General features: G+C 38.3%; 2 protein-coding genes across 5 annotated transcripts in view; one reads left to right on the top strand and one right to left on the bottom strand.

Moving 5' to 3' along the window:
• The window catches only part of ccdc146 (coiled-coil domain containing 146), a gene marked incomplete at its 5' end in the record, with an annotated part of 30,658 nt that extends 29,373 nt beyond the window's left edge, over positions 1-1,285 (top strand). For all 4 annotated transcript variants that reach the window (XM_083546240.1, XM_083546239.1, XM_083546242.1 and 1 more), the window contains one exon: positions 565-1,285. In XM_083546240.1, coding sequence (XP_083402366.1) covers positions 565-765 — 201 coding nt within the window. In that variant the 3' untranslated portion in view covers positions 766-1,285. The remainder of the gene's footprint in view (positions 1-564) is intronic.
• The window catches only part of gsap (gamma-secretase activating protein), a 41,189-nt gene continuing 19,775 nt past the window's right edge, over positions 863-22,276 (bottom strand). Inside the window, exons 11-31 of the mRNA XM_083546246.1 lie at positions 22,190-22,236; positions 22,004-22,083; positions 19,977-20,054; positions 19,815-19,901; positions 19,581-19,673; positions 16,839-17,059; positions 15,594-15,663; positions 15,413-15,492; positions 14,344-14,424; positions 13,554-13,688; positions 12,860-12,918; positions 12,517-12,548; positions 11,969-12,030; positions 10,499-10,594; positions 6,796-6,866; positions 6,289-6,383; positions 6,032-6,151; positions 5,163-5,224; positions 3,679-3,783; positions 1,891-1,987; positions 863-1,808 (exon numbers count right to left, since the gene is read on the bottom strand). Coding sequence (XP_083402372.1) covers positions 1,708-1,808; positions 1,891-1,987; positions 3,679-3,783; positions 5,163-5,224; positions 6,032-6,151; positions 6,289-6,383; positions 6,796-6,866; positions 10,499-10,594; positions 11,969-12,030; positions 12,517-12,548; positions 12,860-12,918; positions 13,554-13,688; positions 14,344-14,424; positions 15,413-15,492; positions 15,594-15,663; positions 16,839-17,059; positions 19,581-19,673; positions 19,815-19,901; positions 19,977-20,054; positions 22,004-22,083; positions 22,190-22,236 — 1,872 coding nt within the window. The 3' untranslated portion in view covers positions 863-1,707. The remainder of the gene's footprint in view (positions 1,809-1,890; positions 1,988-3,678; positions 3,784-5,162; positions 5,225-6,031; positions 6,152-6,288; positions 6,384-6,795; positions 6,867-10,498; positions 10,595-11,968; positions 12,031-12,516; positions 12,549-12,859; positions 12,919-13,553; positions 13,689-14,343; positions 14,425-15,412; positions 15,493-15,593; positions 15,664-16,838; positions 17,060-19,580; positions 19,674-19,814; positions 19,902-19,976; positions 20,055-22,003; positions 22,084-22,189; positions 22,237-22,276) is intronic.

The following is a 22,276-nucleotide window of genomic DNA, read 5'->3' as shown; positions in this document are numbered from 1 at the left end:
TATTGGTTTAAAAATCATTGCATTGTAGAAGTTTGCCACAGAATGTTCTGTTGATGCTGTTTATTGTCACTGCTTAACTTTCTTGTTTATTTTTCCTAATCAGATTTTACCCCCTGCTTTTTTTAATGTCTGTCAATGGAACTTCCACTTCATCTCCTTAGAAAGTGTATCCTATAGATTAAGAAAATCAGTAGACATTGGTTAAAACTACCAGTTATTAGGAGCCAATTGATCTAATTTATCTGTGCTCTCTATGTGGCATTTTCTTTCTCTCAACTCTCTATCGAGTCGTGAAGCATGAACAGAAAGGCAAAAAAAGAGAGAGATGCAGTGGCCAGCTTTGTTTTTCTTTGAGAAAGCAAGAGAGGAGTAGCTGTTATATAAGAGGGAAAACCTGGATGCTGGGGACCAAATAAGGAAAAAAAAATTGCAGAAATGGAAAAATGTGTAATACTGTATATAGCATCTTTTAGAACTAAACTAAGAAACATTGCTGTCGATTTTGTGTTCTCAAAATTGTGGGTTTGTGTGTGCATTTTTATCTTCTATCATGTCTATCTCTAGGTTACTGAGGAGGAAGAATGGTATCAGCTTTCAAACGGGGTTTATACCACAGCAGATTTGCGGCCCGATTCCTACATCCCAGCTGAAGACTCTCTGCCTCTCCCCAAACCCTATGGGGCCCTGGCACCTTTCAAACCGAGTGAGCCTGGAGCCAATATGCGCCACATCCGCAAGCCCCAGCCTAAGCCCCTCGAGATCTAGAGACCCACATTACATTCATATTTACTGCAGATATACAAAACCAGATACAATGTGAAAATGAAAGTTTATTTTTCCAAAGAACAAAACATAGCACCTGTTTTTGGTTACCTCATGTTTATTGGGGAAAGCTAGGTTTCACTGGAAATTGAGCATTCATGTGGGGAATTCAGAGACTTTCTGGCAGAAAACACTGGACTGCAACAGTCAGTTTTAGGCAACCCCAGAGAAATACTTGGAAACGTTCACACTCACACCCTTAACATAGATTTCAAGATCCAAGATTCCAATGTGGATGTGTGTGCTTCGATTGATGATCAGTACCATTTCTTACTATTGTAGCGTCCTAATAGGGAGGTTCTTTACTTTGCACAACATGGTCAACCATTATCACAATGAGAAAAAAAAGTAAACTTTTTTTTTTTTTAAACTCCAGTCTATTTCTAACTTTCCTGGATGTCTGCATAAATATTTGTATCTCCTGTTCGATTAGAAATAATAAAAAAATACAAGAAATGTCAAATAGAAGAGCTTTTTGTAATCTGATATAGAAAAAACAAAACAAAGCTCACTCACATTTTCCTATTTGCAATATCATTATGGCAAGACATGAAAACAATCACAAACTGAAACCTACTTTTAATTCGATTCAACTGTTATATATACAGAACATAGAGATCCCTTTAGGGTTTAGTTTTGTCCTGGATAAACTCTTTGATCAAAGTCAGCAGGCAGTGTTGGAAAAGGAAATTAAAATGGGAAAGGAAAATGAGTGTGTACGTGTGTGCTGGGTGAAAGTTACTGATTTTTAGACGAATGTCAAGTATCTTAAACAGCATGTAATCATCGTGCAGCATAAGTGCTGAACACAGCGTTGATTTGCAGTGTGACACATCTCAATAGGGTTCTCTCATGTACTTCAGTTATACAGTCTGCTCCTTTTGTTCACATACTCTCAAACCCCAGCTTGATCAGGGTTTGTTTTAGTGCAGTTTCCTCCACAAACCTGGCATCCACATGCTCCTCTTCCACAAAGGGGTTTGTAGCTAAAACACAACAAACATACATATTTATTCCACTCAGAATCCACAATCTCCACATTACACCAAATCTCTCCAAAGAAAATACCTTTCTGCTCCATGTCTGAGAGAATAGCAACAAGGTAGTCGAGAGGCAGAAACTCAGGACGAGGTGACAATTTGTCTCTATCCAACTGCACTGATGCCTGTGAAGCAAACAATGATCTCAGCTCTACAATCTCGTAACCAGTCACAATTCCAGAGCACGTGATATACAGTAACAAAGCTCTTAACAATGTCTTTGTGATGTGGTCGTTTTTATAGACATTTGCCATATAAAGGCACACACACACACACACACACACACACACATACACAGACACACACACACACACACACACACACACACACACACACACACACACACACACACACACACACACACACACACACACACACACACACACACATACACAGACACACACACACACACACACACACACACACACACACACACACACACACACACACACACACACACACACACACACACACACACACAGAGAAATATAGTTTTCAGTAGATCAGCTAAAATCTAGTTCTATAAACTATATATGTTTAAATACAACTCCAATTTAAAAAAAAGTGTAAAATGTAAAAAAATAAACAAATAAAAAATGCAATGATTAGCAAATCTCATAAACCTGTATTTTCTTTACAATAGAGCATAGAAAAAGTCGTTTTGAATTTGATGGCTGCAGCACGTCTTGAAAAAAATTCTAGCAAGAGAAGTCTGGAAAATGTAAGTGTTCATAAAATGAAATTTTGCAACTAATGAGGTTCAATGTAAACAGGTCAGTAAGATGATTAGGTATAAATAGTGTCTCTTAGAGAGGCAGAGTCTCTGAGAAGTAAAGATTGCCGGAGCTTTAAAAGAGCAAACTGTAAATGATTGTCTAATCATTGTCTGTGATAATTCATAATAATGTTCCTCAACATCAAATTGCTAAATATCTAATCATTTACAATACATAATATCATCATCAAAAATCGATATCGGATGGTCGGGATCTTTGGGCCCTCAGGCAGCACTGCATTTAAACCAGTCATGTTCTGTAATTAAAATCACTGCATGGGCTCATTTACACATCATTAGTGTGAACAATGTTTGTTATGTCATCCACAAAAGCAGGTTAAATCTCCATCATGCAAAGAAGAAGCCATGTGTGAACATGATCCAGAAATGCCACCATCCTCTCTGGGCCAAAGCTCAGTTCAAAAAGCTGCATCTCTGGTTGTATATGGGAGTGCATTAGTGCCTGTGGAACGGGCAGCTTGCACATTTGGAAAGGCTTCATCAATGTGAACGGTATATACAGTTTTTAGAGCAACAAAAACGTCCATCCAGAAAACATCTTTTTCAGGGAAGGCCTTGTATACTTGAGAAAGACAATGCTACAGTTACTGCCTACTGCATCTATTACAATAGCATGACTTTGTAGTAGAAGAGTCTGGGTACTGAACTGGACACCCAGATCTGGACACGAAGGAAACCCAGAACTGTTGCGCAGCTAAAAGTCTGCATTACTTACATTATTCTCCCAAAACCTCAGCAACTGGTCTCCTCAGTTCCCAGACAGAAGACATGATGCTACCGATTGGTAAACACGGCCCTGTCCCAAATTGCAGCCTTCAAATTTAAAATGACCTTATTTTTTCCTTAAAATGGTGTGTATTCTCAGTATGAACACATTTATTTTAATTAATTTATTATGGATTTACGAGATTTGCAAATCATTGGATTCTGTTTTTATTTGGGGTTGCATCATCGCTGGATCTAACATGTTTTTTATTTTTAGATGAAAAGTGATTTGGTTTTCTGAGTAGTAGCTCCCACCTTGGTCTTGTTGTATTTCTCCAATAGTCTCCTCACACACTGCGTGGTGATGCAGGCTGAGCTGACTGGATGATCCCAAAGCTGACACACTTTCTGAGCCAGACCCTGAAACAACACCAATCCATCATTCCTGTCAAAATCTTCATAAAATAAAATACAGACCTCTGACAAATGACTACACTTTTAGCTTATTAGGTAAATAAATATACACATACACGTGCCATTTTGTATGCAAGCGAAGAAAATGTTATCTAGTAGATTTAAAAAGTGTGTGAAAAAGTAACATTTCTTTGAGACTGGTAGGACAATTATTATAGTGACTGCACATTGAGAATCATCATCTACACCCATTACTTTAAAACATAAGGCAAGCTTTATAATATTCTAACGTTTGTATCTGAAGTGGAAAAGTCAAGACTCCACCATTAATTGTTGAGTCTTTCAAGTTTGCTTAAACTTTCTTTCGGCTTCTCCCATTAGGGGGCGCCACAGTGGATCAGCCGTATTCATGATCAGCATATTTGATTTGGCACATGTTTTTACGCTGGATGCCCTTCCTGAAGCAACCCTCCCCATTTATCCAGGCTTGGGACCGGCACTAAGAGTGACCTGGCTTGTGCAACCCTAATGGCTGGGGTTGGTTCCCTGACCGGGGATCGAACTGGGCAAGTAAGAAAATCTGGTGACTTGTGAGTATCGAATATCATGCTGGCTCGATGACTAAGTGGGGTATATGGTGGTTAATACATATCAGAAATGGTCTTAAAAAGGACAACTGTTGAAAGCATTATGGGCTTCCAAGTTTCATTAATGCACATGTGGAGAGAAAGCGATCCCGTGGTCCGTTCAGACAGACTGTTGCACAAACACTGTACTGTAGCACAAATTACCTCATAGAAAGGAGTCACCACACACTTGCTAAGTACGAAGATGCAGAGCTGTCAGATTGAACCCTGTACACCACCCACAGATCTTACAATGGATACTTGAGCAACTCAACTGAACTATGAAGCAACAGAAGGAGGCGGCCTCACTTTATGTTATACATCATGTGGGCAGCCAGTGTGTGTGTGTTACTTGGGCGGAGAATAGATGGCACCAAAATGCACCATGTCAAGATGGAATTGAAGAACGATGAGGAACAAGACAATGTTCAGTGTTGCCTCCAAATTTTTCAACTCTCAATCTGGTCAGGATCTACATTCAGTAGTTATGTGATTATGAGTGCACTATTACTTTTATACAGGTTTATAAATAAGTAATAAAAAGTGAAGTTTCAGACATAACATTACCAAATAACTATATTTTCGCTCTGAAAAAAAGAATTCGATCTCAAACAAGCATGCTCAGCTGTCTCAGAATGATGTGTACATTCTGTAAAATCCTCTACTGTAGTAACAGCAAGAACAAACCATTGCACAATTACAGACATTGGATATAATTAGATTGAGCATCACAAAGAATTTTGGGCAGGAAAACGTCACCTCTGGGAGTCTTTTCAGGACACTGAACTTCAGTTCTTCATTGTGATTACTGTTATCTAAATCTGCAAAAGAAAATGAAGAACAAGTTGAGCTATAACGATGGTGATGGAGCAAAATATAAGGTACTAGTGAAGGCTCAACACTTAAATTATTAATCGGGTGGTTGGGGCTTCAAACCCCAGTATTGCCAAGCTGCCACTCTTGGGGCCCTTAAGCAAGGCCCTTAACCTACTCTACTAAAAAGATGGCATATCATGTCTAATGGTGCGCTCTGACGCTAGCTTCCTGGGATATGTGAAGAGCCAAAAAAGAATTTCACTGTGTTGTAATGCATATGTGACAAGAAAAAAGCCCCTTTCAGTATTTCTTTCTTAAAGCAGAGATTCCCAGTGGGAAACATACAATTCTACACCAAAACCTTTGCATTTATGTTTTTTTTAATTAGATTTGTATTTATAACAAACATAGTTATAAACAGGATACAACTTGCAAAGGTGCTTTATACTTGTTGCATTCTTTCCTCACATATCCCAGTGATGTTAGGAAGTTGGGATCAGAGCACACGGTCAACCATAATACAGAACCCCCAACCTTCTGATCAGTAACTAAGAGTCTTAACCACTGAGCTACCATTTCCCATGTCAGGAAGCTGCGGTTAGAGCGAAGGATCAGCCATGATATGCCGCACCATGGAGCAGAGTGGGTTTAAGTGCCTTGCTTAAGGGCCCAAGAGTGGAACTTGTCAATGCTGGGGCTTGAACCACAAACTTTCTGATTAGTTACCTGAAGTCTTAACCACCACCACCTTTATGCCGTGTTCCCATGATGTATGTATATGCATTCATTGTGCATGTGTGAGCAACCATCACCTGTCAAAAGGCGGGACACAAAAGGCTCAGTAAGGTGCAGAAAGCCCTGGTCCACATACAGGAAGAAAGTGTGGCGAGGTAGACACCGAACCCCCAGCACACTCAAAAGTGTTGAATAACCTAAAAATGGTCAAATCATACGGTATCACATATCAGCTTTGATCTCGATTTTAACATTTAATAATCCTTTGTCTAGAACATAAAAAAGAGTGAAATAAACTGGGAGTGAGATGACAGAACTGGGAGCTTCCTCTCACCAGGTGGGAGGGGAAGACAAAGTCCTTCAGCAGCTTCCAGAATCCGACACATGGCATGAAACATTGTCCACTCCTCCGAGCTGCCTTGCTGTTTACTAGAGCACAAAAAAACATTTTTTTCTATGTTTTATGGAAGTGTGATGCTGAGAAATTACTTGGATTATCCTGCCACCATTACCATGCCTTACATGCTAATATGTAAATGTTTAACACACTTAGCTGTATGTGTAAACAGGGGTTTGGATGCTGATTCCTTTTTGTGAATTGCTGAAACCAGGAATTTTATTTTATATTTGATTTAGATATTTTAATTTAGTGTTAATTTAAATGTACGTATCCCCTGCTAATTTTCATTAACTTGCTATTTGCTATCAGAAAACAGCTGCCAAGTGGGCAAACGCCCATTTCCTCTGGAATATGCAGTTCAACATGACATCCTTCCTACCCTGGGACCGCGAAGTGAACAAGAACTGTACCAAATCATGCTCTTTATACATGACCACTCACAGGCAAAGCACAGACGGACCCAAGTTCAGCTTCAGCCACAGAGTCTCCAGCATGTGTCTGAGCAGCTCCAGCTACACACACACACACACACACACACACACACACACACACACACACACACACACACACACAAACATTATCACAAGTGAAAAGAGTAATAAAATTTTATTTTCAAGTAATAGTGCTTTCACCTAAATACAAGTAAAGTTACCCGTCTAATAATCTACTCAAATTAAAAGTAAAAAGTAAAATGTAACTGTTATAATGTCATTTATGATAATGAGAGAAAGTTAAGTAAAATGCTAGTTAAGTACAATATTTTGAACAAAACATACTTAAATAAAAGTAAAATTACAGATTTTAAAACTAACTTGGAAAAGTAGAAGTACACAAAAAACCTACTTAATTACAGTAATGCGAGTAAATGTCACCTGATACTTTCAACCTTTGATCATTATACACACTGAGCATCAGTAGAAAGTCCTGTGGATTTTTAAAACCTCCCTTGAGCATAAAAGCATTATGTCGCACTTTGTTCATACTCGTAGTACTCTAAACTCATTTTAGGAACACGTTTCAGAAGTTTTTTTATGACTCGACTTTTCACTCGAGCCAATAATCAGAGGTGGATGAGGCAGTAGTATTAAAGTAGAGACACACTGTAAAATATTACTTCAGTTAAAGTAAAAGAAAAAACGGTTACTTCACTAAATGTACAAACGTGTTTGCCTTTAAATGTAATTAAGATTTATTATGGCTATAATGTTCCTATTATCATTTTTGTCACAAGACTCTTTACTTAATCAACTCAGTTTATGTGAAAAGACTCTGTTACTCTCAGCACACCAAACTATTAATAAAATGATATTAATAAGTCAAAAATTTATTTATTTCTATTCAAAACATCATCTTTTCAACAACTTCTAAAAAAAATCCCGCAAATATTTTATGATCTGCTTCATCTTTGCCACCAATCTGAACATTTACCATACAAAGTTTCTTGATTTGGGTTTCATCTTCTTCTTCTTTTTATTATTATTATTGTTATAATATCTTATTATTATTATTATTGTTATTATTATTATTATTATTATTATTATTCAAAAACACAATTTTCAGTGGTCACGATTTCTGACTTTTACAAAACTGAGCACAATTGTATTCCCTTTATAGCAAGTGTGTGTGTGTGTGTGTGTGTGTGTGTGTGTGTGTGTGTGTGTGTGTGTACACCTCAGCAACCAGCTGCATTTCCTTAGCAAAGAAGTAGTGACCAACTAATAACTGCCTGTAATCAGACTGTAAGTTCCTAAAAACACCATAGCACGCAATTGGGTTAGCATAACAATGTCTTAGCAACAACCTAGCAACCACCTTGGCTAGTATTGCAACCTCCTAGCAATATGTTTGCACCCTATTCATAACAAAACACAAAAACAAAATGAAATTTATTTATAATTTTTAGTGAACTCTATCAAGCCAACATCAAATTTGAAATGTTCACAAACCTTCTGATTCTTCTTTTTAAATATTTTCTACATTTTACTCTAAAACAATCAAATAGGAAACATTTTGTCCAACCCTGGAAAATGAATTTACCTGTCCACACAAAAACTCCACACATTCAGCACATTTTAGCATGTACTAATAATTCACATGTACATGCGAAACATGCCGAACTTCTCATTTCCTTAAAAACAGGAAGTCTCCTCAGCAAAAACACTTGGTGTTTCAGCAGATATCTGGAAATTACTTGGAACAATTTCACAGTGATGGTTTCCTGTTTTATGTCTGATTACGTGACCATGGAGTTCCCTGTTCCCTTTATAATCTACAAATGACACTAACAACACTTTCAGAGGAAAATTCCTCCTGTCTCTCAGCGTCTCTTTGTAATTACTTCTTTAAAAAAAAAAAGAACTACCACCTAACCCTAATACAGAGATTTAACCATGCTGTGACCTTGGATTAATTCCTAAAAAATCTAATCAGTATAATTCCATAAAACTATTAAAGATATCTTAAACAAACACTCTAATGGAAATATTGACAGCTGAAATAACAGTAAGGCAATCCGATCTTAGCGCTTCTTGATTAGATTTTCCTTTTTTTTGTTTTTATAAAAGAAAAAAGAAATCCCGCTTTCAAGTTCTCTATCAGTTTGTGAATTTACAGGCCATGATAAAGTTGCCTCAAAGCAGAAGGAAGTGGTTTCAGAAGCACAACCTGCATTTTATCCTGTTCAGCGAACTAAATTTTCAACAGGAGATAAATTGCATTTGAGTATCTATCGCAGAACAGTTCACCTCAACAATGATGGAACTGAAATCAATTGACATTTGGTGTTGAGGATGCAGACGTGGTTCCCCTTTGAATCTGTTTCCTCTCAAGATTTTTTTTTACCATGAAGTCTAATAAAGTTTTTTCCTTTTCCAGTCGCCACTGGCTCACTCGTTAGGGATAAACTTACAGGAACAAATTTATAGGCACTAAACTTACATTTGCACTTTGGCCATGAGTATTTCAAAGCCATGTCCACACTAATACTGTACATTTTCATTTAAAAACACATATTTTTCTTTGTTTTTAGTCAACAAAAATTTTTTGCATTGTAGTGTGGACTATGAGATTGAGGCTTTTGAAAAAGATGACGAATTTTTATCATGTGAAGGCACCTTTCCTTGACATTTATTTACTTCCTCCATGTAAATAAAGGCAGGTGAAAATAATGCAGGTCGCAAGAATCCAATGTTTTGCTCATGTGCAGAACAGGGACGTCAGCCTTTTCAGTGTGGATGAGCAACTTTGGGAAACGATTGAAAACTATGGTGTGGACGCAAAGCGATTTTAGACGACTTTTTCAAACGTAGTAGTAAATTTTTGCTTTAACCCAAAAAGGAAAAGAGAATTTGCTGATAGACCTGTGGCTTGAGTCAGAAGTTGTGATAGAACATCAATCAACAGTTTCTAACCAATCAGGATATCCAATTGGGGAAGTGGTAGCTCAGTGGTTAAGGCTCTGGGTTACAGATATGAAGGTCAAAGGTTTAAGCCCCAGTATTGCTAAGCTGACACTCTTGGATGCTTGAGCAAGGACCTTAACCCTCTGTGCTCCAGGGTGCTTTATCATGACTGATCCATTTACATTAATCAGAGTGACCTTTATCTCATCGATACAACCAAGCAGCTGAGGGTTAATGGCTTTGCTTAAGGGCACATAAGTGGTGAGGTTGTGGAATTTGAACTCTCGACCTTCTGGTCAGAAGTCAGAATCTTTACCATTAAGCTTTAACATTAAGCTACCCCTTACCACCGGACCCTGCACTCTGACCACAAAGCCAGACATGTGATGAAAGAATTTCACGTTGCTGTAAAGTAAAAAAAAAAAAAACTCTTTAAGAATTTAACTTCAGTATGATATTTATATTGATATTAATAACCTGAATTTCACTCTTTTATGGTTATGGTTCTGGAGGAGAACTGACTCTACTGCCATCAGGTAAAGATTTCTATCTATTCATAAATAAATCCTTAGTCCAGCTGTGCTGTTCAGCCGGTGTTGTGCGCAAACCCTTGTTTCATGGCTATTTTAGTCTCCTGATGGTTCACATGCTTTCTTTCTGAACCATTTTCGATTGATCACTGACTTTATTTCGCTTCAAATTCTACTGTAAAAAATTGTCCTGCAAGATTTAAAAGCACACACCAGCTTGGCCGTGTAGTTCACCACCAGCGTTTCAACCTTTTTCTTTCCCAGCTGTGGCAGAAATTTGTTCAGGTGCTCCCGGAGCTTCTCAACTGTCTGAACAAGAGAAACACATTCACTATTATTAATCATTTTGACATTCAAATGTCTTCACCACTTTACAAGCAGGTATAAGAAAGTTATGAAAAATGCTCGGTCGCTAAATTATGTAACAAAATGGAATAATAAAGAATGATCATTATAATCCGTGATTATAAAATGAAAATTAGTAAGGAAAATGTACTAATTAGCTTTTTTTTTTTTTGCAGTGCCTTGTGATTGGATGATGCACTGAGAGAGAAGAATGATCTCTCCTAAACAATAAACCCAACACAACTAACCAAGATGACTAAATTCGATCAGCACCTAGTAGTGGTGTTTAAATGAGTCGTTTCTATGATGTATAGCGATATGGATGTGGACGATTCCGCCTCGATGCAGTAATAGACCATAATCGATCATAGCCCACTGACGTCATTCGTCACATATGCACTTGCCGTGCTAGCTTAAAATGGCAATGCAAAACACCAAAACGAGTAATAAACTCTGCACCACCAAAGCCCAGGTTATGCCATCAATAAGCCACACTAATAGGGTACCAATATAATTTAATGTTTATACATTTGTTAACATTAAATATTTCTTAAAAGTACATTACACTATATAAATCAACTATATGGACAAAAGTATTGGGACACCTGAATCCCAGTCATATGTGCTTGTAGTAGCATGAGATTTTCCCTTCACTTGAACTAGGAGACCTAGACCTGCACAAATGCCACTGTACACAAAGCAAACTCCATGAAGATCAATTTGAATGGGTTGGAGTGGAGGTTCTCCTGCAATAGCGCTCTGACCTCAACCCTATTGAACACCTTTGTGATGAATGTAAACACTGACTGCACCCCAGGCCTCCTCACCTCACCTGCATCAGTACCTGACTTTACTAACACCTTGGTAGCTGAATGAGCACAAATCTCCACAAGCACACTCCAATATCTAGTGAAACATCTTCCTAGATTAGTGGAGGGAATTATTAGAGCAAATTGGGAATAAATGTGAAATGCGATGCTAAATGACCAGGTGTCTTTTTGGGACTTTTTGTTTATTAGCTCTCAATGCATCTGCTGTCTGCTTCTGTTCTGCACTTTTTGAAGTTTGCTATTTTATTTTGGAGCAAATCAAATAAGAAGGTAGATCATTTATCTGACTGCATGTATTCATTGATAAAAATGTAGCTATGTGCAGCAATATTAATAAAGGCTCCAACCAATCATTATATTCAACTGAACTGTTGACATTATTATCACAATCGAATCATATCATAAAACCAGTGAGGATTCACACCCCTAGCAACCAAGTGTCAGTAGTTAAAATGAAACAGAAGGTTACAAAGTTCTGGGACAACTTCTAGAATGAGGTGTAACCTACCAGGCCTATTAGCGCCCTCTGTGGCTGGTCCACCTCCTGAAAGAGAGGAACCACTCTCTTATCTGTCGACCAAACAGAGAGACTCAGAGGTCAGTGGCAGTTCAGTCTGAGTTCATTTTCACATTTTTCATTAACTACATGTTCAGGATCTTACTCTTTATATTCATACAGGAACTTTACCTGTCATAGAGTAACATTAGAATAAACAAATGGGAAAAAAGGGGGAATTTGAGGAGTTTCCGAACTCCATCATTCCTCAACTCTCGATGCATTTTTTTCCTCTGTGTTCATTTTATTACATACAACAAAAAATGAACTGCTCCCAGAGGAGTCGAAATTATTTGGCCCTAAATTTGGACAAAGTTATTGAACATAAAAAATTATGAGTGTGTGTGTGTGTGTGTGTGTGTGTGTGTGTGTGTGTGTGTGTGTGTGTGTGTGTGTGTGTGAATGGGTATATGCTTGGTGTATTCAAGTGACCTGCCATTATTTGTACATATCGAATAATCACAGCAATACACCTTTGCACAGCAGTTTTTTTTTCTTACCCAAATGCCACGTATCTACCATGGACAAAACTCTAGGGAACACACAAAATAAAGTTTTTAGTAGGACAGCAAATATTTATTGTAGGTTAGAAAAGATTTAATAAAGGATTCTATTTAAATTCCATGTTTGTAGAGCATTTACAGAGAGACTTGTTGTTTAGGGAATGCTGTAATTAGAAGCAGAGCCGTCTCTGTATTTAATAAACTGTGTAACAAAGAGGTAAGGCTTCTCACACACACACACACACACACACACACACACACACACACACACACACACACACACACACACACTCACACTCACACTCACACTCACACTCACACTCACACACACAGCACTTACTTTTTGGTGTTTTCCTCAAGTTGTTGCAGGTAATTTGAGGATTTCTTTTTGTCTGAGTTCTGTAAACATAATATGAGTCATTACTTTTACATCAACTGAATAATAGTGTTATTATAAACAGAACAGAAATTAAAATACTGATATCCTGCAGCCTTAAATTAACATCCTGGAAGTATCACTGTATGGACAAAAGTATTGGGACACCTGATTTTACCAACATTGTGTTTTTTTTCCCCAAACTTTAACCACAAAGTTGGAGGTAAACAAATGTATATGATTGTATTTGAATGCAATGCCATTAACTTTACCCTTTATTTAAACTAGGAGACCCAAACCTGTTCCAGCAAGGCAAAGCCCCTGTGTACAAACACATCTCCATGAATATATGGTTTACATGGTTAAGAAAGAACGATCTTGAGTGGCCTTCTATAGAGCTCTGATCTTTATACCTTTGGGATGAACTGCACCCCAGACCTCCTCACCTCACCTACATCAGTACCTAGCTTTACTAAAACCCTTGTGGTTCAATGAGCACAAATTTCCAAAAGCACACCACGTGTCTGCATACATTTGCAATATAGTGTAGCACAAAGCTTCACCTGCACAGATATTTAGAGAATAAAACATTTGCATGTACAATGTGAGCACCCCGGGGGAAAGGAAGAATGGAGACTGATGTGTTTTTTCTTCTCACCAGTACAGCTTGAAGTTTGGTCCAGTCACTCTTGATCTGGGAGAATCTATATCGAGGGTTAGGCACAGCCTCAAAATATTTTGTCCTTTCGATAATTGTGTGCAACTCATTCCAGTAGCCCTGCGGATTTCTGCCCTTTATCACATAAAAGACAAAACAACGCTAGTAATTCAGTAATGCAATGAATAAACACATTTCACAATAAGAGTCTATTTGGATTTGTGCTAAATGAAATTTCCAGAAATTTGTTTAAATAAATCCCTGATCAAAGTTAAAGTGAAGGCAATCATCTGTGATGCTGCAAAGAGGCTACCTCTGGAACATGCTCTTATGCCGAATACACAGAAAAATTAAGTACTAATCAAGAGAAAACTAAAAAAAGAAAAAAGATTGTAATGCACAGCCTCAAATGACTTCTATAAGAGATTCTTTTTGACACATTCATATTCCTTTTTTGCTTCTTGTGCAGAATTACGCAGACTTGATCAAATTTGTTTTTTTTTATCTGTAATTTTTTAACTGCATTTAAAATATGGACAGAAATGCTATTAAAACATTTGCACTTTTATTCGCATACTGCTATTTATTTTAACACAAATGAGTATTATAGTGAAGACGAATCGAAAGTCATATACTTTATATTATTTATTGGAGCATTTTCTAATCCTAATTCTAAAGGGAAAACGTGAAACCCTCCACTTCTTCACTGATGTTTTATTTCCTAACCATTTTTTCTGTCAGTTTAATGTTTTGTATTTAGGGGAAAGAAATAATCTGAATAGTCCGTTACCTTCCCTTTAATGATTGGCTGAGCGAGCAGCTCAGGTGTGCACTTCACACCAGGGATTGCAGTCAGCGCTACAGGAAGTTCCTGCAGCAGAAAACAATTCATTCTTCAGTCAGAGTTCGTGTTATTGTACTTCAGTAAAAATCCAGTGAGTGACAAGTCAACAGTTTCACTTCTGCATTTATCTTTAAAATGTCACCACTATTTCACTTCTCCTCTCACACCCTGGTATTATTGCTGGTGGTTTCAGGAACAGAAACGCCTGGTACACTGACACCCATTTCCTCTTTGTATACACTGCGTATATCTTATATAATATTGCTAATATATTCAGTGTTAATAATTACTAAAGATTGTGCTGCCTGAAATGTACAGAATGATCCTAAACCAAATATCATAGCTGTGACTGGACCACATCCCTGTGTACACACACTGCTGTAAAATGACATGTTTGTTGAAGAAAGTAGTATGATCAGGGGTCCACAAACATTTTTCTGTAAGGGGGAAAACATTTGTTTTCTTCTTTTTTTAATGGGGGACCAGATTTATGCCCATGTTATGCCCACCTCACTCCGACGTCACGGACCTTGATATTTCCCTCGTAAGGGACTATATATATATATATATATATATATATATATATATATATATATATATATATATATATATATATATATATATATATATATATATATATTAAATTAAATATCATCATATAATTAATTATAAATTCTTTATATAATATAGCACACTCAATGCTGCACGTGGCGTGGCATCAGTGTTTTGCCTCTAGAGGACGCTCTCGTAATGACAGTGGACAACAATCAATATGGATCAACTATGGGTGCCTCAACCTCTATTTATAAGTAAGGGAATTTACAGTGTGAAAGCCAACCTTTATTATCAAATGATATGAGTAAAACATATATTTAAAAATATATATTTTTTTAAATGTCTCCGGCATTGTTTAGAGGGCCGTTCCAAATATTTGGGCCGTAGTTTGGGGACCCCTGATCTAAGGGATACATGTATAGTCTGTGTTGGAAGTGCTTTATCAGACATTTAACTTAACCTTCTTCTCAAACACAGATGAGTAAGGAAGCACTTTATTCAGACTGGGAGACTGCTGATAGCACTTTCTGTACACGGAACCTAAGACAAAAGAAGGTTGGTTAGGATCTCATATACAGGCCCACACACAAACACACATTCACAAACACCACAACCACACAAACACACCCATTCCTGCTTACCCAGAATAAACTCCTGAATCTGATCAAAAGCATTAAAGCTCATCATGTTCTCGCTAATCCAGTAGATGATCTGGACAGAGAATGCAATGCAAATTAAAATTCCCATTGGCATATGGCAAGCAAGCCTTAGTGCTGAAAAATCAATATCTAGCATTTGGTACAGAGTCTAATAGATTGCAACATTAAATGTGGCCAAGATGAAGGGTGGAGTCTTTGTATACATTTTTGTACATCTAAGTTCCCTAATGTACAGTAATTCCCCACTTTACCGCGGTTTGAATCAGGCGCCCCACCGTTTTTCGCAAAATTGCATTTGCCACATAACCAATTTGGAAGATATTTTAATCGCTAATGTTGATTTCCTTATGATGTGGTGTAGTGGTGGTGCAGTTATGGTGTGGCTGTGGTGTAGGTGTGGTTTAGTAGTGGTGCAGTTGTGCTGTATTGGTGATGTAGTGTAGTTGTAGTTGTGATGTAGTAGTGGTGTAGTGGAGGTGTAGTTGTGGTGTAGTTGTGCTGTATTGGGAATGTAGTAGTGGTGTAGTGATGGTTTATTTGTGGCGTAGTGGTGGTGTAGTTCTGCTGTATTGTTGATGTTTTGGTGTAGTTGTGGTGTATTGGTGATGTGGTGTAGTTGTGATATAGTGGTGTAGTTGTGATGTAGTGGTGGTGTATTTGTTATGTAGTTGTGGTGCATTGGTGGTGTAATTGAGGTATAGTGGCAGTGTATGAGTGGTGCAGTTGCAGTGTAGTTTAGGTCTAGTGTGGTGTGGTTGAGGTGTAGTTGTGCTGTATTGGTGATGAAGTGGTGGTGTAGTTGTGGTGTATGGGTGGTGTAGTTGAGGTGTAGTTGTGGTGTAGTAATGGTGTAGTAGTGGTGTGCTGTATTGTGTTGTAGTTGTTATGTAGGTGTGATGTGGTGATCAGTGGTGTAATTGAGGTGTAGCGGTGGTGTAGTTGTGGTGCATTGGAGGTGTAATTGAGATGTAGTGGTGGTGTAATTGAGGTGTAGTTGTTGTGCAGTTGTGGTGTAATGGTGGTGCTCCAGGGCCCAGTAGTGGCAGTTTGGTGGTGCTGGAATTTTAATTTGTGACCTTCCAGTCCAGATTCCACCACCTACTATACATAATTAAAGCTCCTTTAGACCTTTAGCCACTAAAAGAATTTCACACAAAACCTAGAAAACTCACTTTAGTCCTCACATGAATCTGAAAAGCATTTAAAGCATCTTTCTCTCTGTCCCACCTTCTCCTCTAAGTCCCGGTCAGGTTCAAGCTGGACCAGCACGCAGTGCAGCGCAGCAAGACGCTGGGCCTCGGGCCGATTAGGGCTAAGCAGCTGAAGCAGGAAATCATGGCTGATGTTGATAGAATATATCTTGCCCATCCACCCATCCAGCAGCTTGCGACCTGGAATGTTCACTAAAACGCTGTTGACTTTTAGCGCATCCACGTGGGCATCAGCACCTGCAGCCAAGAAGCATAATGGAGCTAATGAAAAATTATAATACACAATAAACAGTTACAATCATATTTTAAATGTTTGATAATGCAGATTTTAATGTATAACTTCTGCCAGGAGTAACAGCAGTGTTATGTTTTGTTTACGTGTGGTTTGTTTTTTAAGGCAAGAAAATGTTACAATGGCAATAAAAAGATCAGGAACAACACGTGCTGCTTGTGGTTGTACTTATAGCCAGACAAGGCTTAATTTAGAGCTTAAAAAACAGCACTATATACACAAAGCTAAAGTTAGAGTGGAGTGCACGTGGGAGTGAACAGGACTGGCATTTTCTACCTTTATAGAAGAAATAATAGTCTGTTTTACTCTTTATTTTTTATCATTAATCCCACTTCATATAAAGTGTCTTTAAAAACTATGTGCAAATGTTTAAAAATAAATATTAAAGAATCACCAGTTTAGTTATAATATCAATAGTTAGTGATATCAATTGTGTTCATGTATTGCAATACACTTGATGGCACTGAGGTGTGATATATTTTAGATGTAATTAAAGCAAATGCAGATCCTGTGTTCTGGTTAAATGTATTTATTTTTTGCTAAGGTTTGCATATGGTGGTGTGTTGTTAATGACAGATATCATTATTTAAAGAAGTTATATCCTATTCCTAAAATAAGAAATATCCCAATATATATTGCCTTGCTTACAGTATCGCAATGTATCGAATCGCATCCCCTGTATTGTGATACGTATCATATCACCAGATTCTTAGCAAAACAGTCCTATTAAATATAAATGGATTTTGTTCTATAACTCTGATATTTTGTAAACCTGCTGTGATACAATATCCATTGTAAAAAGCAATACAGAAATATACTTGAATTAAATTTGTAATGATGATTATAATTAAGAAATTGTGTTCAATCAATGGTCCTTTTTACTAAAACAGTGGGCTTTTATTTTCCTATTGTAATATGATCAGTCACTGTTACCTCCTTTGTGAGTGATCAGTTCTGCACTGCAAGGTTTAGAAGCTGAAGACAGAGCAGCTGGAGTGGTGGTATAGATGTGGTATAGTGGTGGTGAAGTTGTGGTAAACTGGTGGTGTAGATATGGTGTAGTTGTGGTGAAGTGGTGGTGTAGTTGTGTAACACTTAAATTAGCACTTTCCAATTGTGCTTTGTAAAAATCAAGAGTTATAGTCTGACTTATATTAAGTTTGTAATCTGGCATACCAGTGTATATTTATTCATTGCTAGAGACTCAAAGCACTTTTGTACGTTGCTCTGGACAAGGGCGTCTGCTAAATTTAAAAGTTGTGGTGTATTGGTGGTGTAGATATGGTGTAGTTGTGAAAAAGTGTTGGTGTAGTTGTGGTGCAGTGGTGTAGTTGTAATGTAGTTGGTGGTTTAGTGGTTAAAGCTTCAAGCCACAGATCAGATATGTAGACAGAATGTAAGAATTATAAAACAAAAACCACTTATATTTAATAGAGCTGAGTTCTTTACCTTATAAACCCCAATCTTATCACCTCTACACTGGCTACCTGTTAAGTTTCGAATCGACTACAAACTACTGCTACTTACTTACAAAAGCCTAAATGGTTTGGCTCCCATGTATCTATCCAGTCTTCTAACACGCTACAATCCGTCAGGTTCCTTAAGATCCCAAACCTCTGGACTTCTAGTAATTCCTAGAATAGCAAAGTCCACTAAAGGTGGTAGAACATTCTCACATTTAGCTCCTAAACTTTAAAATAGTCTTCCTGACAGTGTTCATGGCTCAGACACACTCTCCCAGTTTAAGTGCAGATTAAAGTCGTATATTTTTTGCGAGTTCTACACATAACACACATCACATATCATCACCTTGTGCTCCAGTACATCTGATTAAATGCACATCATCATCTTGCGCTTGTTAATTTCTCTCCACTGCTTCTCTTTCTCCACCCATTACAAGGCATCCTGAGGTTGCGCCAGCTACAATCGTGGCCCACCTCATGAAGATTGTGGACCTTTAAAGAAGTAGATGCCGCAAACATCCCGAACCATCTACAGACGTACCAGCACCATTTGGATTCCACTTCATGTGGAGTTTGGACATTAGACCTGAGTGTTTAAAGGCTCTGGCATGGAGAAGCTGGTGTTGGATCTATGTTGATCTCAAATGTTGATCTATTTTATGAGTTGCTCAGTAGTTCCTGGTTCGAAAACATCAACTGACTGTATAAGACTGTAGAAAGGACATTCTTACACTCCGGTCCTCATGCTAGTTCTCATTCTCTGGTGTTTTGTATCGCTTTAGGATTTATAATCACACTCGTGATGTCACTCAAATGGGGATGCTTTCCACTTTTAAGTTTGGTTCCTCTCAAGGTTTCTACATAACATCTAAGGGAGTTTTTCCTTGCCACAGTTACCCCAGTCTTCATCAGGGATAAACACATGATTCACCTTAATTCTTCAATTCTGTAAAGCCGCTTTGAGACCATGTCTAATGTGAAAATGGCTATAGACATGACTTACCTGACAGGAATAGGCTATGACAGAGCAGGTCTTGCTGCCGGCAGTTGATCAGATGAAGGAAGTGTCCAGGTACATACACTACCACATAATGACCTGTGGGTTCAAAGTTTTAGATATTATTCATTATAAGAAAATTAAAAATAAACAATAAAATCATGATTGATGCAGGTATGTGACTGGACTTGTTTTTTCTATTTCTTTTTTTTTTTATAAACATCAGTTTCCTGCACTTACCCACAGAAATGAAAAGTGGCTGGAGGTTCGACACGCTGCCTGGTAGAATGGTTTCCTGAGGTGCTACTGTAAAGGTTTTACTGAAACCTGCGCAAGAAACAAAAACATTATCGCATGAACAAATATGTGAGTTTATTTAGAAATAATTACCCGTTTTCGTACCTTTGTGCACAAGCGCAATAGTGTATGTGTAATCCTCAGTGCCATGTAGAGGATGGCTGTAACACACACACATGATCCCTGTAGGGAAAACAGCAAAAGATATGTGTTTAGTAAATGCTAGAGCTTCAAATAAAAATCCAAATACCGGCAAACAGGACAATGAGGAACAGAGGCAGAATCAGAATCAGAAACGTTCCAAAGATCAAGCAGAGCAAGTTGAGCAATATAGGGCAGAGAAAAACACAAAAAACGTCCAATGTCCAAAACCAGTAAACACTCCGGCAGGGCAGAACAGGAGTCTGAGACAGAGATTGGGAACAGAAACCAGAGCATACAGAGTCGCAAGAATAATCTCAAGGACTTGTATAACCGGTGAGATAATCTGGCAAGTAAATGTGTCCTTAAATTTTTGTGTTCTTAAATAACGGGTGGCATCAGAAAAATGGCAAGATGGCCACCAACCCAGAAGTGTGCACAAAGAAACCAGAAGATCCTGACAGGCGAAAAGTGATGCCCTCTGCAGAGACCATGATGTTAGCGAAAGCCAGGGGCCAGGCAAACACCTTGGATAAACCAAGGAGCAGAGCGACGTAGTCAGCAAGGCTTTGGGGTGCAGTGGTGAACAGGGAGTGGAGCGGCGCCCTCTGTGAGACTCTGGAGTAGCAGGGCTGATGAGCTGGGGAGGGTTTTCGGCAGGGCAGACAGGCAGAGCAGTGATCTTGGCAGGTCAGGAGAGCTGAGCGATACCCCCAGCCAGGCAGAAAGGCTGAGCAAAGCTCTTGGCAGAAATCCCAGGCTGGGTGACTTCCCCTGTAGGGCCTTGAGCATGAACCATAAGCCCGGCAGGGCTCTGGAGCTGGGAAACACCCCCAGCGTGGATTATAGGTTGGAGGTACAGCCGTCTCAAGATGTTGTCAAGGACACATTGGCGTGCCATAGACTGGGCATAAAGTGCCATAAGATACTCTGTTGTCTGCTGGGGGCTGAGCTTCAAAATATTCAACCACCTTTGTTGTGTCCTTGACTTGCCTCTTTGAAGCAGGGCAAGTCCAACTTTCTGGTGCATCCACAAGGTCCATATTTTGGAGAGAATTTACTGTCAGAGTGAGACTGGGAGAACCCAAAAGCAGGACGCAGACTGGAGTATAATTTAATAATATTTAATAAAGGGAGGAAGCAGAGAAAACAAGTTCAAAAATAGCCAACAGACAGAGCAATGGGAGAAAACACCGTCCAATAAACAGTCCAGGGTCTGAACACAGGTCCAAAAATGTAAATACCGCCAAACAGGGCAATGAGAAACAGAGACAGAGGCAGAATCAGAATCAGTCCAAAAAAAAAAATCAAGCACAGCAAGCTGATAAATATAGTGCAGAGCAAAAACACAAAATCCAAAAGACAGTCCAAAGTCCAAAACCGGTAGACAGGCAGGCAGGGCAAAACAGGCATCCGAGTGACTGGTAACAGTAACCAGAGCATACAGGGTGGCAAGAATTATCTCAAGGACTTGTATATTTGGTGAGATAATCTGGCACCAAGTAAATGTCTTTTGTGTCATTAAATAACAGGTGGGAAAAATGGTAAGATGGTCATAGACCTGGAAGCGTGCACCGTGAAACTGGAAGATCCTGACACCCACTACTTTTTGCATTGTGATAGTTACGGTTTTAAAACATAATGCGAGTTCTACATTAAATATTTGATTAAATATCCAAGTCAGTTGCCATTTTTGGAATTTAATTGCATTTGATGAAGTCAAGTAAGTCAAGAATATAAAGCTACACTGACTATGTTAAATCATGTGTAACTATACAGGCAGTGGTGAACAAAGTATACAAACCATGTAGTTGAGTTAAAGAAGAGATCCACTCTGTAAAATATTACTCATGTAAAGTAAAAGTGCTCACTTTAGACTTTTACTTCAGTATAAAGGTATTTACCTTTAAATGTACTTAAGTATCCAACGTACTATGATTTATTACCATTATTGAATTTGTAAGTTGAAAAAAGTGCATGAAATGACTTGCCAGTTTTGTCTGTAAATACTGTCAGTTTCATTCCCTTGTTCTCCTGCTCTTGGTAGTGATCGTGTCCAAAATTAATAAGCCTATACAAAGCAAAACATGCAAATGACCGATTAATGCACTTTTTTTGTTTTATATTGAGCATTAAGTATAATTAAAAGCAATACTGCTAGCTAATGGCCTGCTTACCTCACAGAGGTGAAAGAACCGTTGGGTAACTCCAATGGGAGTATGAACTGCCGTAAGACATTAAAATCACACTAAGCATCAAACAGT

The sequence above is a fragment of the Silurus aristotelis genome (genome assembly GCF_946808225.1).
Source record: "Silurus aristotelis genome assembly, chromosome: 7".
Classification (NCBI taxonomy): Eukaryota; Metazoa; Chordata; class Actinopteri; order Siluriformes; family Siluridae; genus Silurus; species Silurus aristotelis.
Note: the sequence above shows the minus strand (reverse complement) of the source record. Positions and strands in the feature narration are given on the sequence as shown.